The sequence below is a fragment of the Pocillopora verrucosa genome, chromosome 13 (assembly GCF_036669915.1).
Source record: "Pocillopora verrucosa isolate sample1 chromosome 13, ASM3666991v2, whole genome shotgun sequence".
Classification (NCBI taxonomy): domain Eukaryota; kingdom Metazoa; phylum Cnidaria; class Anthozoa; order Scleractinia; family Pocilloporidae; genus Pocillopora; species Pocillopora verrucosa.
Genome location: NC_089324.1, coordinates 16,063,620 through 16,081,442, shown reverse-complemented (window position 1 = coordinate 16,081,442; position 17,823 = coordinate 16,063,620). Strand labels below are relative to the sequence as shown.

Here is a 17,823-nt window from a genome sequence, read left to right as displayed (position 1 = left end):
AGGCCCAGTTCAGACTGAATGTAATAAAAGAAAATTAGTTTTTGGTTCCGTCAGTGGCAGAACGTAGTACAAACGTTACACACGAAACGATTGACCGTGAAATCGGTGAGATTTCTGCACAGCACCGAAGTATTTTAAAACAAAGCTATAGCCCTTAAGGAAAACTATTGTTTTCGACGTTTTTATCTGTATCTAAGAGCTGTATGCATAATGAAGCTTGGGGTAAAACGGAAATCTTATTATGAAATCTCCCCATTCATCCCCTTGGTAACCATTTCGTTCTGTCATAAAATTCGCATCTAATTAAATTACTTTGAAAAAGAGCAACTATAGATTAAGTTTTGGTCATTTTAATTTGTTGGAGTGAAATAAAAGACAATGGGGACTCAGAATTTTTTCTTCATCCAACGTTCGTGACAAGACGATTCTCTATAAGAGATAATGTTACGTGTTTCAAAAGCTGAAGAAATTGCCCGAGTCGCGCATTGATCCTTAATTTTACTCGCGCCCATGCCATTACTTTTTTGTGATATAAAGGATAAAAAAATTATGTTGTTACGACACGCTGTTGTGCAATTTCGTAGGAAGCCATTTAAGGCCTACTTCAAGCGTTGAATTCCACATAATTCCAAACTGCATGAATTCCACATGAATTCCAAACTGCAATTTTGAGTGACCCAAACGGATAAAGTTCGACCGGTTGGTCAAATGTCAAACATAATTCGTCAAACCGAATTCAGAGCAGCATGATTTCAAATGAAGCCATTTATAACTGATTATTTTAGTTCGTTTCATAAACTGAAAAGATCGACGTTTGTCCCATAGTCGATTTTCACACGATCTATCCGTTTGAAGCAAACCGATACAATATTTTGGTCGATCCTAGTTAAGTTTGGCAAACTTACTTAACTGATTCAAACGTTGAACTTAACACGGACTTAATTCTCTCGGTTTAGTGTTAATAAACTGTAAAACGCACAAATCAGCTAAATGATATTTTATTTTTGAACAGCAACGCCTCAGTGATGAAACTAGCCTCGCTAAAAATCGCGCACGCTATCAATGAAATCATAATACTTTTAGGCAAAGTTAAGCTGTTTCATTGTTTTCAATATCAAGTAATTTGACCCGACGCATTTTCCAAGTTAATGAAAAATACTCTCTGTCACAGCCAATCAACATTAAGTAATTTTGCCCCCCAGGAGGTGGATGCTTTAATCGGAGGTCACATTGATGCGTAGTGTGTAGTTTTCTGTTAAAATCTGGTTTGAAGAACTCACACAAAATGGGAGCAATTTTTCATGTGCAAACTGCACTTAACCGTGTATGGAAACGAAGAATCGTGAAAGTTGGAGTCGTTCTGTTCCTGGTCTTTGAATTTCTAACCTTTGTTAGATTCGACAAGTTTACCAGTATAATCACCAACAGCAAAAAAACGGCAGCCACAAGCAAAAATCTGACTGATTCGTATAACCTCACACTGATAGAAGAATCTTCCAAAGCACTCAAAATGTCAGGTTTCTTAAACTTGCATTTGTGGTCAGACACTTGTGCTAAAAACTTAGACATTTTGTGTAATTTTCCTATGTTTCCAAGAGCGCCAGATAACAGACTTGCTCTGAGTAAAACTGTTATTGCGAGAAATTTGAAACAAGCGAAGGCGATAAGATTGTTTGGATTTATAGAACCGATCGAATCTGGCGTGTTTTTTTTCATGGTTAAATTTTGCATTGCCGAAGTTTATCTTAGCTACAACAAGAACTGGAAAGAAGCAAGACAGATCTTATCCTTAGACGTTGGAAAATTTCCTGAAAACAAATCAGACTCTCAAGTTTCTTCAGCAATTGATCTGGTAGCTGGAGAGAAATATTTCATCGACATAGTCGCCATTTGTGTTTACAGAATTAACAAGTTACAACTTTTGTGGAAAACTCCAAGTAGCTCTGGTTTTGAAATCCTAAACTCAACGTTTTTATCAACAAAAATGGATGACAACAGCTTAAGTAATCTCAGTTTCTACGACAAAGATATACCAGATTCTCAAGCCTGTGCCCTGAGAAAGAATGACACCACTTATTTTAAATCACGCCGTGAAATAAGCTACTTATCACACGAGGAAGTGAAAAACGTATTACCAAATTGTGAGTATAAACCAAGTTACATTTTGAATCGCAGAGTAAGCAAATATGAAGCAGTATTTCGTCATGTGGTTCACTCATTCATCTTCCCGTTTCCTGAACATCACCAAGTCAGCAATTTTTCCAACCGGATTTATCCACTTGGAGAAAGCGAGGCCAGGGAAGTTGTTAACATCTTAATGGAGGCTCTCCGTAATAAATCACCAAGGTAGGAAAATTGCAAAATGAATATAACAAAATGTATACACTTTGTCTAAATATGAAGTCACGTACTTATCATAAATTAGAACCTGACATAAGCAAATAGAAGAAAATAAAACTAAACCAAAGGTTGTCTAAGATGTTGAATACAATTTTTGGTGTGAGCCCCAGTTAAAAACGGTAATGACGAGAATGATTTTAATATTATTAATGCTAATGTAACAGTGATAATAACAACAATAATTGTAATAATGACAATATAATAATAGCAACTGACGATATTGATAGGGTTCGTATATCATGAATAAAGGGGGCAAGTTTCTAAAGAAACTGTGGTGCTGCGTCGGTGAGAGAGTATAGCAGGTAAAACTTGCTTTTCTTAACAAATTGATCGACAGTCAGCATTACAAACGGCTGAGAAGGAAAACACTGACTGCATCCCATTCACTCTCACCGCCATATGCATCTCACCCCTACAACCACGCAGTTAAATCTATCATTCTTAAAAAACTAAACTGCTCCAAAACGATTCAGAGATTGGCACTATCTTTTAACAACCCCCACTAATTGAAACGTGACAAAAACATAGGCAACTTTTTTTACAGAAGTTCATTTCAAACCAATGGCCAATCTGGAACGTGCGCTCGCTCACGATACAAAACTTGTCCTTCATTCATAACGTAGAGAAAATATCGGGACCCAAGAGATCCATTAAGATCACTGATCACTTTACCTGTACCTCCGCCAATGTCATTTACTGCATAACTTGCATTTATTGCAATAAGTTATACATTGGTGAAGCAGGAAGACGAGTAGGTGACCGATTCCGAGAACACCTTTGCGACGTAGAAAGAAATGACAAGGACGCATCCAAACCAGTCGCTAAACACTTTAATCTCCCCAATCATTCTAAACTACATATGGCAGTTTGCGGCCTTTTCTTATATCTTTATATATGAAACTATGAAACTGGTTAATTGTTTCTTTGATAGGAGGTTTGAATTGAACGAAATAAGAAATGTGGAAAGAAAGACAGATCCAAAAAGAGGCGACCGATATCTGATCGAAGTTGAATTACTGGACGTGACAAGTGGCAACAATGTGATGTTATCTGAATATGTGTTCATGTTCAACGGAGAAAAGAAACTCTGTTATCCAACGAGATTTCAATGGAACAGAACGGTCGACGTATATCTGATGGTAACTGCTAAAAATCTTGGAAGATGGCTTCATCATTTCATTAAAAACGTCGAGAAGATTATACATGAAACGAACGATCAAAATCTTCATGTTGTGATTTATGATTACAACAGCTCTGACATCAACTTGGAAAAGGTTTTTAAGGAAAGTTCGTTGACAAAATACATGTTCAGAAGAGAGAGTGGGAAATATTCGCGGACTCATTCCTTTACTGAGGCAATAAACCTTATATCAAACCCGCACAGTATTATTATCATGGTTGATCTTCATCTTGATATTGCAGCGCCATTTATCAACAGCGTCCGAAAAGTAAGTTTAGTTAAAACAAATAATTTGAAATTGATTTAGTTGCTGCTAGCTTGAAAGAACAAATACGCACCAGAGACGCTTCTTATTTTTTCTCGGCCATTAAAATTCGATTTAAAAATTTACTTCTTACCTCGACTCGAGATTCAAAGAGTAAGATAACCACTTGATAGTTGTCTTAAATGAGCTAAAGATTCAACGGATGAACGTGGAAAACTCTAAGTAGTCCTGGCTTCATAAATTCAACATTTTTATTCCCAAACGCGGATGACAGCAGCTCATTTAATTTGAATTTTTACCATGAACTTATATACCAGATTCTGAAGCCTGTGCTCCGAGAAGGAATGAAACAATATATTTTAAATCACCTGGTTAAATGACAGGTGTACTTTGTAGTCTTTAAAAAATTTACAAGTGCCTATTACACCAATTTGCAAGAGAAATCATGTCATTACTTGTTAATAATGTACATGAATAAACATAGGAAAAAGCAAAGACAGACGAAATTTTGAAAGCGTGCTCGCGCTATTTGTAATTTGCACTCGTGTTACAACTTTGCACTCGTGTTATATAAGAATGCACTCGTTTTCAGCCAATCAAAAGCACGTAATTTTTCATGTACATTATTTCGGGAAATGATAAGAAAAAAGTAGTAACCTGGCCTGAATACCAAGAGGTTGGGAATAACATTGCGCGGTCATTGTCTTTTCTCACGTATTTTGTTTGACAGAGGAGATGAAATTGAGGGTTTCTGGATTTAACTCTTTCAGCCGTAAGAGGAGTCTGGCCTCTTATTTCTCCTAAAAGAATCAGCCTTGAATCAAATGAAAAGGTCATGGGAAAAGAGGAAATAATTATCAATTGGAGAAACTCCTGATTGTCAAAATAAAATCTCCCCGTCAGTATCATAGGAAATGTAAAGAGAACAGTGTGGAGTATATGAATGTTAATATTAGGATGAAAAGGGTTAAGTGAGATTTTGCTATATAGCGAAAACTACGAACAAAGCAAGCGGAAAAATCTTTAGCTTTATCTTGAAGTATTTCCCCATTTAATATTGTATTTTTTCAGCATTGTATCGAAGGTCGAATGGTTTTCACGCCAATCATCGTTAAAATGCGCTGTGGTGCTAATCCGGCAAACTTAGTTGGACTATGGCAAGTGTTTGGTTACGGGATAATTGGACTCTACAAGTCGGACTGGGACCGAGCCGGGGGATTTGGGATCAATAAAACGACCTGGGGAGGAGAAGACTATGCACTAATGGACCAGCTTGTCAGCGTAGGACTGGAGTTTGAACGCATGCGCACTCCGTATATTCATCACTATTACCACACGAAGAAGGGAATGTGGTGATTCAACATCTCGTTTTACCATTTTCATTATGGTTGCTGATAACGCGCTAGGTCGAATGTTCGGATCAACTGTATTTTAATTGAACTAGGGGTGCATATGTATCTTGACAGAGTACTAATGGCGGCTAACCGTCGAGCTAGGCAGTACACCTCGAAAATATCCGCCTCATCGCTGGCTGCCCATGGTGAACCTTTATTTCTTCGTCCAACCGCGGTGAGCAAATAACAAATACTTCATGGATTATGTCCATTTTCTGGAAGAGCAGAAAACGGCACACTTATATGTACGAAAATTCCAGGAAAGATTTGGTAACTCAAAAGAAACAGATGGGTATTTATCAGATTACAATAAAAGTCTATATAGTAAAGGGAATTTTTCAGCTTTATTTGTGTTTGCGCTCTCTTGTGGTAACTCCTCGCCATTTATTACACTTTCCCTGAGATAAGTCTTCGTCAACCTTCTACCTCTTGAACGTGCAATTTCGATAAATTTAGTTGGGTCACTCTTTTAGACAAAAAAAACTGACTTTTAAATTCTTAGGAAATATTGTATTCTTACGAACAGAATTTAAATGAACATTACATAAACAAGACAGATGAGACACAAGTGAAAAAGCAGAGAATAAAGTTAACTACACACTAAACGGGGAACAAAGTTTCAGTGTGTAACTGTGATTGACAGATTCCTTTAAGAGGGGTGTTACGCGCTTGATTTATCCTTGGCGCCAGGGATTAAGACGTTTACTCTTTCTCTCATTTGCTCTGTCGCTAGCGTATCACTAACATTCGCGCAGAGTAGGTGCTTTGCACGGTAAGATTTACAGAAAACTTCCACAGCACTGAATTGTTTTTCCTCTGTACTTCTTGGCAAGTTATTATTATAGAGATCATGAGAGCATTTTTTGGTGTCTCAGAGGTGCACCAGGAAGTAGTTTGTCTGCAGTCAAAACACACTTCCTTGTGCACCTCAAGACAAAAAAGGCAAAATTTTTGGGTGACCAAAGTCACCAAAGTCTAAAGCTGTCCAAAGTGTTCACAGTGGTTTTATTCAGGCTGTTCTATTGAGAAAACGAGACAGACCCCAAAAAATTAAAGGCAAAACTGCAAAAAAGAAAATGTTGCATACCAGGAAAAACAGTCAGAAGTATTGCCTTCCCCAAATGAAAGAATTATAATATCTTCGCCTGATCAATGGGCAACACATTTTTGTCTTGGTTACCCTATCCACCACCTTCACAAATAAGATGAGACTGAAAAAAAAAACCAGTTTTGAGATAACAAATTTGTCATTGAGCTGTTAAATGACAGTAAGTCATTACCTGGAAACAGGCCTTCAACATTTAAAGCTAAATAAGTAAGATTTAGACACAAGTTTTATCTTAGAAGGTTAGACTGCAATAACACTGCAAAGCCATGCAATATCCACAAGAATTTTTTGAACTTTGTTTCTTAACTTGTGTCCCTCTTGGTTTGCACATACACTGTTGTATGATAATATAATCTTATTTCTAGTGTATCTATTGTCTGTTATTACTCCTGAGGTATTATGCTTTATGATGTAGCAATTGGTTGGGACGGTGGTGGTGTCGGTTGAAAAGCTGCGGAGACATCATCACTTGGCAATGATGGACTTGTCGTGGGTATTAAGGGGGCAGGCATTGCTCCTGCAGTGATGTCGGTCATAAGTGGCGTTGCTGTGGCCGTCACAGTGACTGCAGAACTTCCAGCTGGTGTTGCTGAGGCAGCCGGCGTATTCATTGGGGCCACTGAGAGGAGAGGTGGGGTCATGCCCCCTATCACTGGTGTACCCTGAACTTGGGGCGAGAATGAGGGAACTGTCGGTGGGGCACCTCCAGGTGCTACCAAAGGAGTAGCTACTGGATATGTAGCAGCTGGAACAGGGGATGTGGTTGGAAAACTTGGGCTGAATGGGTTTATGGCTGGCGATGCTGCAGTTGTGTTGAGATTCAAGGAAGTCATTCCTGACTCCAAACCTGTTAGAAATAGAAAGCTGAGAACTTAAATACCACTTCCAAAGATCTCCCCAAAAAGCAATTTTCCTCTGAAAAATGCCACTTCAGTAATGTCATCTTTCTACACATACATACATTTTACATTTTGCTTCTTGTACTTCCAAATATTGTAAGAAAATTGTATGTAAGAGTTACAGTGATTAACTGGAGGGATGGTATTACAGCGGTGCCTAACAAGGAAAAGAATGTATATAATAGTGCCCAAGCTTGTAAAGCAAACTATAAGTAATCTACCTGCTGTTTGTATTGGTGAAACTGTTGATGTTGAAGCTGCAACAAGAGGCACAGAAGTGGGCCCACTGAGAGGAACCTTTAGGAACAACAAACATAAAAACAATTTAAAAAATTAATAATTTTAAGTGAAAGAGCTTATGCAAGGCAACAGAGTATTGTAGTAATTGGTTTAATGCTATGCTGAAAACAAGCTTTCTAACACTCATGGCCAAGCTGTTAGGTCTCTCACTAAGGCTTGTTGTGCTTCAAATTTGAAAACTGTGCCAAGTGCTTTGTGATATAAAGCAGCAAACATGCTGGTAATGTGGAGAAATGATCAGAACATCTCAGTGCTCCAAGTGCAAGGTTTTACAAGGTCACCATTTTCCAATGGAAGATCAGAAACAGTTCCCTAAAATTTAAATTTTAGTTGACAGAGGTCACCAATCATTTTTAGATGCCCACACAAAAACTAAAGACCCAACACTCACATAACTAGGGAGAATGAGGCAAAGAACAGTGATAATGATACCTTGTGCAAATTCTCATCTCATATTAACTTCAGATCACAAATGTTGAGGAATGCAAACACTTCAGTTTGCAACTTGACCCCTAGACACAGGCTCCCGGTTTAGCAAATTGTGCTGAAATCTTGGTTACCAAAATTTTTTTAATTATTTGCCATGATGACTAAAATGTTTGCTGCTTGGGAGGTTGCATCTATTTTTTTTTCTTTTTGTCGTGATTAACTAGTTACAACTCTGCAATTTACTTACATCAGAGAAGCCATCAGGAGCAGGAGATGATGATTTAGCTTGTAGGGGCATATCAGGAGGATCTTTGATAGGTATTCTGTGAAGATAGCCGTATCCTATGCCACAACCCATACTGTAAGATATATCAGAGCCAAAAGGTTAACCCTTTGTAAGGAGAAATTCTGTCTTGGTCACTCATGGGAATTAAATGGTTGAGTGATCTATACTTACTGTTGTTTTTCTTTGGTTTCTGTACCAAGAAGTGACTAAAAGCTTGTCTACTACTCCTTAAGATGATGTTGGGTCATTAAAAAATACTCTTCTCTCCCCACCCTCCACCTCAGTATTTTGTCAGGCTTCTTTGACCCTCTCACTCTCAATATCTCATTAACAATTTTCCTTACTGGCTGCCATTCACTTCTCATGATGTTAGTTCCAAGAATTTGGTATTGGATCAACTCATAATCCTGTCATTGATATTTTGTTAATTCTCATCACATGTCTACTTGATATTGTGTTGATAACAAGAGGGAAAATTTTGTCTTGGTCAGTCGTATGAGTTAAAAGGTGAATAGTTTGACTGTGCCCATATACAACTGGGTGGAGAAAGGCACTCTGAATTTTTTTTGTCTTCCTCAAGAACACACCAGAACTAGAACAAAGTGCACTACAAGACACAAAAGCAGTTACAAGATGTTACTCACCTTCCCTCACCACCCCAATTTTGGTTTGGTGTGATGGTTATCTAGAAAGACAGGTAGTAATTCAGAATTAGAACTACAGCAGGAGCTTTTTTTCAAGCACTGTTCATTTACATTACAACTTGCAAATATAAGGGACATACCTCTCTACAACCATCTGTTTCAGAATTGTAGACGTACAACTTAAGTAGTTTCCCTTCATGAGATTCTATAAGTTGGAACAGGTCTTCAGACTGAAGAAGAAAAAAAAACAGAATGGCATCAGAGATATACACCTCTGGATTTTAACACTATGTAGCTGATTGGAGTTGTCCTGAGGCGACAAATATGTTGCTTTCTAATAGAATTGTTCATTAAAAAGCCTCCACTGTTTTATTTATTCATTACCTCATGTAGAACTGAATCAGCTCCAATGATGTAGTCTGTATTTGAACGCAATCCAGCGATATCAGCAGGCGAGTTTGGTTGAACTTCCTTCAGACAAAGGCAAAATTAAATTAATTGGTTTGTGTGACCCTTGTATGAAAAGTTGCAAAAGGTGACATCTTTCTAAGCTTTACTCACCAAAACATGCCATACATTTTCATTAGCTCCTTCAAAGGAACAAAAACGAATACTAACACCTGTAAAAGGTAAGAGACAATTTGTTACACAGTTTATACATAAATTACATTCATCACCTGGGCACTATAGAGCCAACCGTCTTCCAATTGCATAGGAAATGACATTATATTTTCATTTTTGATAATCTCTTCCCTTCTCTGCTGTATAGGGGAATTCAAATTCCATTTCCAAAATTCACTAAATTCTCCCCTAAAAAAGAGATCTAACTTTTTTGTTTTCAATTTTCCTCACAAGAGGAAAATAGGAAGCAAATTCACGTAATCCTCTATATTTTTCAACAAACTTACCCACTTTATTTACATGTCTGGTTTCTTACCCAATCCAAACATACTTCTGATATTAACATACCTAGGAGACCTTGTCCACCCCACATACTGCTTGGAGTGATGCTAACCTCTGAAATGTGAAGGATGACATGAATTTAAAAACGTGAGCAGACTACCACTTTTTCAACAATTTAAATGTGACAGTTCAATTCAGCCATATGTAAACACCTGAAATATTTATGTGATGTGATGTCTGTGTGATACAGAGATGGGCAAATCAAGTGTCAGAAACCAAACTGAAAACCACAATGGCAATTTTTAGTTTTGAGGTTTAAGTGATTGTGCTGAACTGAATTATTTTTGGTCAATACTCAACTAACCTGTCAGAATCAAATCAAAGTATTCAGTGTTTCATTGGAAGGGCAATAGAAGAGTCTTTCAGACATCTTGGAGTTCAATCAGATAAGGAAGAAAGCTTTCAACAGAGTTGAAATAAATGTTTAACTCCCCTTTAACTCCCATGAGAAACCAAGACAGAAATTCTCCTTAAAATATCAATACAATATCAACCAGATAAGTGATGGGAAAAACAAAAATATCAATTTGGGGATTATTAGTTGATCCAATACTAAATTCTCTGAACTAACATTGTAGGAATTGTATGGTCGGCAGCAAGGAGAATTACAAATTTGATCAGGGAGTTAAAAGGTTAATTATAATCCCTTGCTCGAGCTACAGTTAAATGAAAAAAATTTCATTTTTTTTTTGCCATATTATGATCCTTTTCTGATCAATTCTCTGTCTATTGAGAAGTTATTTCTATTAATAAGAGAACTAAGGAAAGGGTTTCAAATCTTGGGAGAGTACTGTTACAATTTTCATATTGCAGAAACTTACCTCTAACTTTGCATGTTTTGCTACTAAAAACAAGCATCTTTACAGGTTTTTCTGCATTAGACTTGAGGATTTCCTTCAATGTTTCATTATCTTGATCCTAAATAAATTAAAGGGGAGATGGGGTGAAAAATTAAAATGTACATTTTAACATTTAACGTCTTTCTAATATACACAATTTCTCATCCTAAATGACTAACGCACAATTGCTCGTAAGTTGTAATGCTATTTGCTTTTAAAGAATAATTCTAAAGTCATGTTTTACCTCCACTTAATAAAAAACAGCTGCTTACAAAAAAGACAAAAGAGCTTTTATGTTGATCAGCCTTTTTATGAAATTCTTTAGTCACAATCGTCTCCGATTTCATGAAGAGAGAGAGGGAGAGAAACATTGTGCACGAAAAAATGTAATACCAAAAAATATGTCATTTTCTAATTTCGGTAACGTCGAACTTTGCAAAACCACTTTGCGAAGGGCAAGCTTATCTTTGATTCAACCTACCAGTCGTGTATTTTCTATCGAGATTATAAAATCAAAGAAAGGCTCCAATCCTGCTTTATATCCGGGAGAATTTTCTTGAACCTGCAAAACACCACGTAAAATAAGCCGCGTTAAATGAAGAGGGTCAGAACTGGATCGAACAATTTGTGATCAACAAATTGCGCGCTGTTACAGGATAGCTCAAAGCATACGTTAATAGGATCGATTGCATTAGTCGTATATTACCCTTAATACATGATATCCTTCAGATCCACCGCCTGGGATTTCTGCAGATTGGCCTGCCCCCATGTTACAATTTCTTTAGATGGTCTCTGCTGAGTTTGTCCACTCATTCAAGATGGCCGCCAAAAATGTTGACGTGGACTTCCCGGTAAATCTCCCAGCAGCACCAGCGAGAGGGAAAATATTTTAACGGGGGTGGGGAGGGAGGTGTTTTGTTTACATACACAGATTTCAAGATGGCGGCGCCACGGCCATGTTCAAAAACTCTTTTTTTTAAGAAAATCTCCATTTTCATACCATTTTTTTTTTAGTTTTGGTCACGCTCAACCACTAATATTATGTCAAGTTTAGATGCGATCCCACCTATGTTTTTATCAGCAGGTTGCAAAGCCGAATTGTACACAAAAAGAAAGAAATTGCGCTACATGGCGCTTCTGAACTGGTAAGCATGAGATTTTTTTTATCTCTTTTGTTCAGTAAAGTTTAGTGATAAATCAGCCTTAGGCTTTTCAAGCTATTTTTGGATCTATCAGACAACTGAATACAGCATATCATTATTGGGAAAGAAGTAACGGATCCAGACATTTCTCATTGAAGCGGGGGTGGGGGGCTGTGGGGGGGGAGGGGTGGGGGGGTTGCTGAGAAACACAATTTTGTTTTACACTGAAGCCTCAGGAACACAGGTAGGTGTTGATTACTTCATACTGAGTGATAACATGCAGTCATGATGTTTTAAGAATTTTGGTACCAGACGAGAAATAAAAAAACCCATAGTACTGAGTAGAAGTGGCGTCCAAACCCCTACAGACCCTCCCCTGCCACTTGAGAGAAATTATGAGGGACTGTACCCTCACAGTGTGTCCCTCTATGTAGGGGTACGGGTACGTATGTGGGAAACCAGTCAGATACTCAGAGGGGGGGGGGGGGTTAGGGTGACATGGACTTACATCCCAACTGAGGGGAGTTGGGATACATCGTGCTTCAGAACATGGGGACAAGCTCCGAAAGCTGTGGGAGTCAGTCTCTTATGCTTGGAACTTACCTTTCTTTTAGTGGGAGATGCAGAGGCATAACCCTTTAACCACAAATAACAGGTTACACAAAAAACCAAAAAAAAAATAGCTACCTTAAAAAGCTCTTGATTTCAAAATACAAATATAATCGTTTGTCTCATGATGTGGTCACTTTGGATGTGCATACTGCTAGTCTTCTTGGGTGATGAGGTCGATTGTGTACCCATCTCCTATATACTGTTGTGCTCAGCTGTGATTGAATGGAATTCCACAGCTGTGATTGGTGCATCTTTCAGATCAGTTTCTTTTTGTAGTCTGCTGCTGTATGGCTCTCTTACTGTTGTTTTTTTTTTCTATCATCGACATCCAGGCCACTAGGATTTCAATTCCATTGTCTCTAGTGATGCTGTTAGGGTCGAGTCTTACATGAATTGCTTCCTATGTAAATTGAGAGATTCTGGTGCTGACATTTCCAGCATTAGCCCTTTGTTTTTGACTTATTTTCTGTTATAGAAAAAAAAACAGTTTCTCCATTTTAGTATGATTTGTGGTATGTTGCTCACACTAATCAGATCAGGGAATGTATCTTGCACCAATCATTTTACAGCACTGGAATATCTTGCACAAATCACAGCAATTGGGTATTGTTTTCTTGTAATGATGTCACAGAATTTAGGGGCCATGCATACAGAATGACATTAACTAGAAATTGTGGGCTCATTTGATGAGTGAAATGGTTTTTGGCCTTTGTGAGAGCCTCCTTGATCAAGGTAGAGATTTATTGGAATATGAAGGGTTTACATTTAACTTTTTGTATCATTTTTAAACTACTGTAAGGGTATGTTTCATTCCTGCCAAGGGACTCATCCAAGGCATTTAGGCCATCTTGTTAATCACGACATCTGAAGTCTTACAGGCATCAAAGTGATGGTAGTAATCAGACCTGGTATTACTAAAGAATCCCAACTGTGTAACTTCCAACAACAATCACAAACCCCTTTAGTTGTCGTCATTTCTGTTATTCTTTAAGACTTTTCAAAACGTGGGACATAACACAAATGAAGATGGAGGAAGCCTTTTGCTCTATACAACTTCATGGACTTGAAATAATCTTATAATCAAAATTTGTATATTTCTAATTTAACCCTTAACTTCCAAGATCTGATTGTTAATTCTCCTCTCTAGCTGATACACATTTCCTTGTAAATCAATGACAAGAATTTGATATTAAATCAAGATAACAACTTTAACCTGATAAGTTTTGAGCATTCTCATTACCTGTTTATTGAATAATGTTTGAATATTGTAAAGAGTGGCTATATGTTAATCACTTGAGTAAGTTACAGGTTAGTCTAAAGCAAGTTGGGGGCTTGCTAAATATCAGTGTTTTGTTTATATGTGAGATATCCTTTCAACAAGGGACAGTAAAAATGTTACAAGTAACCCTTTAACATAGAGTGACTAGCATCCAATTTCTTCCTACTTTATCTCCCCTGAATCACGCATTAGGGTCATGGGAATAAAGGAAATGATCAACAAGTAAAGAGGCTCTTGATTGTTAAACAAATTGAGGTTCTCCTTGTTAGCACCATTGGAAATGTATAGAGAACAGTATGGAGAATATGCATGCTGATGTTAGGGTGTAATGGTCAAGGGGAAAGAGTCAGTCCAAATGATAAAGAATATTTCTATGTCTCTGGGCGTGCTGCTTACTCATACATTGTAAATGTCGGCATGTTATACCTGTTTAGCCTGATTGCCATCTCTAATTAATACTAACCTTTGTTTTGCATTGGTTTTGTGGTACACCTAGTTGAACTTTACGTGACACATTGTTTTGCGTCAGTTAACTGAATTGATTTAAATACTACACCAAATATCACTTGTTAATCATACTGATCCTTTGTTTGTAAAAGTAGTTTGAGATTCTTACTTTTATTTCAATTTCTAAACATGGGAAATACAAATACTTGAGTCTGTAACATACTCTTGACTTTGGACCCTAATACCTGCATTTCTTTCTCTAGCTGATTGAGATATTTCAGTCTCACTGTTTAGATATATGTTAAATTTATAAGGAAATAAGTTGGATAAAATATGGTTGAAATAAGGACTTCATCTTGTTTTTGGATCAGTTAATTGCCTGTTCTTTTTCTCTTTAATCATAGTTGAACCTTCAAAAAAGTAGAATTTCCTTGTAACAACTTTGGCAGAGATATTAAGGTATGGATATTAAAACAGTAGAAATGTGTTACAAAGCTTATGGAGTCAATACCTTGCAAAAACTCATCCATTTTTTTCTTTAAAAAAATTCTATTGTTTCAATATTCAGAGGGGATTTCCTTCGTCCAGAAAAGAGCTGTAACTCTGAAACTTGAACACAATACGCAGCTAATCACGCTCTTTTTAACTCACTATGAATTGTTCCGGAATCTCTCCTTTTCCCGGAGATGTAAACCCATGAATATTGAAACACTAAAAATTCGTTGATGAGCTCTGGGCAACTTGTAGGAACAACGAATTAAACCGAGTTCTAAAACTCATCAACAGAATTATATTGCTTCAATATTCAGGTGGGATTTTCTCGGCTCACAAGAGAGCTGTAACTTTGCCTCTAGCATTGAATACACAGCTAATCACGCTCTTTCCAACCCATTCTATATTGTTTCGGAATTCTTCCCGGAGATATGTACCCACGAATAATGAAACCATAGAATTGGTTAATAAGCATTTGGCAACTTGGAAGAACCTCGAGCCAAACCAAGTTTTCAAACTAATCAACAAAATTCTATTGCTTCAATATTCAGAAAGGATTTCTCGATCCAGAAGAGAACTGTCACTTTGACACTTGTACACCAAACACAGGTCATCACGCCCTTTTCAACTCATTAAAAATTACTCCGGAATTCTTTTTTTTTTTTTCAAGAGAAATCCAACCATGAATATTGAAACAACAAAAGTTGTAATCTCGCTATTTCCAACTCATTGTAAATTATTCCGGAATTCCTCCTTCCCACGGAGTTATGTACCCATGAATATTGAAACAATAGAAATTGTTTAATGAGCTTTTGGCAACTTGGAAGAACCACGAGCTAAACCGGGTTCTGAAACTCATAAAAAAAATTCTATTTTTTAAATATTCAGAGAGGATTTTCTCGGCCCACAAAAAATCTGTAACTTTGACACTCGCACACAAGATACAGCTACATACGCTCTTTCTAACAAGTTATAAAAATTCCAGGAATTCCTCCTTTTCGCAGAGATATAAACCTGTGAATATTGAAATAATAGGAATCAGTTAATGAGCTTTTGGCAACTTGGGAGAACAACGAGCCACACCGAGCTTTCAAACTCAGCCCACAAAAGAGCTGTTACCTTAACATTCGCACAATATACACAGCTATCACGCTTTTTTTTAACTCACCATAATTTTTTCAGGAATTCCTCCCTATCACGGAGATATATACCCATGAGTATTGAAACAAACAAGAAAAAAATGGTTAACGAGCTTTTCGTAACTTGGAAGAACTGCGGGCTAAACCGAGTTCTCAAACTCATTAACAAATTTCATTGTTTCAATATTCAGATGGGATTTTCTCGGCCCACAAGAGAGCTGTCTTTTTAATACTTGCATACAATACACAGCTGATTACGCTCTTTTCAACTTATTATAAATTGTTCTGGAATTTTTTTTCTTTCCCGGAGATATATATCCATGAGTATTGAAACAACAGAAATTGGTTAATGAGCTTTTGGTAACTTGGAAGAACCGCGAGCTAAACCGAGTTCTCAAACTCATTAACAAAATTCTATTGTTTCAATAGTTAGGGGTGGTTTTCTCGGTCCAGAAAAGAGCTGTAACTTTGACACTCGCACACAATATACAGCTACTCGCGCTCTTTACAACGAGTTAAAAATTTTCTAGGAATTCCTTCTTTTCGTAAAGATATAAACGCATGAATACTAAAACAATAGAAATTGGTTAATGAGCTTTTTGCAACTTGGAAGAACCACGAGCTAAACCGAGTCCTCAAACTCATTAGCAAAATTCTATTTTTACAATATTTAGAGGGGATTTTCTCGGCCCAGAAAAGAGCTGTAACTTTGACGCTTGCATCCAACACAAATCTCATCACTTTCTTTCTTACGCAATATAAATTGTCCCAGAATTACTCCTTTTCACGGAGAAATACTTCTGCGAATATTGAAACAATTCAAATTGGTTCAAGAGCTTTTCTGACGTTTGGTTAACCACGAGCTAGTTTGCACCACGAAATTACATCGTTTATATATTCAGAGGGGATTTGGAAAAGGTACTAAAGCCCTTTGTAACATGTAATAAATTGTCTCAGAATTCCTTTTTTCACTGAGATGTAAACGCATGAATATTGAAAAAATTAAAATTTGCTATTGAGCTTTTGGGGCACATCTTAACTCTGACCTTAAAAGTTGGTAGTGAATGAAAAAAGAAAATGCAAACAGACTTCTTTAAACGATTTGGCTTTATTTCCAAATACCCACTCCCAGAATGAGACAAAAATGTTCCAATTTAAGAGAAATTGCAATGGAAAATTGTTGTCGTTTTTTCTTTTTACAACAAACAACTCGAACAAAAGAGGTATCACACCATCATGCTTGCATCATTGCTTGTCGCGAATTGCAATTGCCTGTTTTTTTCATCCATTTTAAAATCGCACAATTCAAGTGCCTAAATTCAAGACTAGACCTCGATCGCTACAAAAATAGGTTTTTTTTTCTCACTAGGTAATAAAAGATGCGATTTAGAACAATAGCGCGAGCTGCAAATAAATCACAAAGATAAGAACCACTATACTCGAGGATCACGATGACTCGAAAGTGGATTCAGAAGGTGGGAAAATGACCATTTTCCCTTAAAATGTTTTCAGCTCGGTATCTATTTGACTAGCCAGTAGCACCGGATGGCGTAACATCTGGGTGGCAATGACTTTCAAGTCTGCTGCTCATTAACTCTGTGCCTTGAATACCAGTACAGCTGCAAGTTGATCCACATTTACAATCCTCAGGTACAATCGTCAGCTTTCTACGTCTTCTCTTTCCAATTATGTGCACCAGCAATAGAATAAACGCACACAACAAAATGCTCGCCAGGAGAGCTATCCACGTACTGTGCTGTTTGACAACTGAAGGGATGTCGCCTCTTTTACGGTTGTCATCCTCGTTACCAACCGATTTAGAGTATGGAACCTTGTTACTTAAGTTTCCGGAATCGGTGGACTTGGGACTGCCGGAATAGGCGAAATTCGGAGCAGATGTTGATTCTGGACTACTGTTTTTCTCGTTGTGACTACCACTTGCAACTTCGTCAATATTTTCTCCACCTGGTTTGGTTGGTTTCGAAGTGATATCACTTGCGCTCTG

At 37.3% G+C, this 17,823-nt stretch overlaps 2 protein-coding genes and 1 long non-coding RNA gene across 3 annotated transcripts; 2 read left to right on the top strand and 1 right to left on the bottom strand.

Moving 5' to 3' along the window:
• The first annotated feature begins 1,285 nt into the window (after positions 1 to 1,285).
• On the top strand, positions 1,286 to 5,563 carry LOC131794421 (uncharacterized). The gene is made up of 3 exons (XM_059111951.2): positions 1,286 to 2,346; positions 3,332 to 3,848; positions 4,917 to 5,563. The coding sequence occupies exons 1-3, from the start codon at positions 1,286 to 1,288 to the stop codon at positions 5,199 to 5,201; spliced, it is 1,863 nt and encodes a 620-aa protein (XP_058967934.2). The 3' UTR covers positions 5,202 to 5,563.
• A 1-nt stretch (position 5,564) lies between these two features.
• Positions 5,565 to 11,549, bottom strand: LOC131794810 (Golgi reassembly-stacking protein 2). Its single transcript, XM_059112371.2, has 11 exons — positions 11,414 to 11,549; positions 11,189 to 11,269; positions 10,690 to 10,786; positions 9,875 to 9,922; positions 9,467 to 9,525; positions 9,290 to 9,376; positions 9,046 to 9,135; positions 8,906 to 8,946; positions 8,223 to 8,334; positions 7,468 to 7,543; positions 5,565 to 7,194 (listed from the first exon to the last, which is right to left on the bottom strand). The coding sequence occupies exons 1-11, from the start codon at positions 11,474 to 11,476 to the stop codon at positions 6,752 to 6,754; spliced, it is 1,197 nt and encodes a 398-aa protein (XP_058968354.2). The 5' UTR covers positions 11,477 to 11,549; the 3' UTR covers positions 5,565 to 6,751.
• A 207-nt stretch (positions 11,550 to 11,756) lies between these two features.
• Positions 11,757 to 17,581, top strand: LOC136277719 (uncharacterized). The gene is made up of 3 exons (XR_010716002.1): positions 11,757 to 11,852; positions 14,592 to 14,646; positions 17,469 to 17,581. It is a non-coding gene; the product is annotated as an uncharacterized lncRNA (long non-coding RNA).
• Positions 17,582 to 17,823: the final 242 nt, after the last annotated feature.

What these genes read in the sequence shown, in the direction of transcription:
- LOC131794421 (XM_059111951.2), top strand. Translation starts at nt 1,286, where the DNA reads ATGGGAGCAATTTTTCATGTGCAAACTGCACTTAACCGTGTATGGAAA. An exon ending in CTCCGTAATAAATCACCAAG is followed by an intron (nt 2,347 to 3,331) that starts GTAGGAAAATTG and finishes TTTCTTTGATAG; the next exon opens with GAGGTTTGAATTGAACGAAA. An exon ending in TTATCAACAGCGTCCGAAAA is followed by an intron (nt 3,849 to 4,916) that starts GTAAGTTTAGTT and finishes GTATTTTTTCAG; the next exon opens with CATTGTATCGAAGGTCGAAT.
- LOC131794810 (XM_059112371.2), bottom strand. Translation starts at nt 11,476, where the DNA reads ATGGGGGCAGGCCAATCTGCAGAAATCCCAGGCGGTGGATCTGAAGGA. An exon ending in CGATAGAAAATACACGACTG is followed by an intron (nt 10,787 to 11,188) that starts GTAGGTTGAATC and finishes TAATTTATTTAG; the next exon opens with GATCAAGATAATGAAACATT. An exon ending in CTGATTCAGTTCTACATGAG is followed by an intron (nt 9,136 to 9,289) that starts GTAATGAATAAA and finishes TTTCTTCTTCAG; the next exon opens with TCTGAAGACCTGTTCCAACT.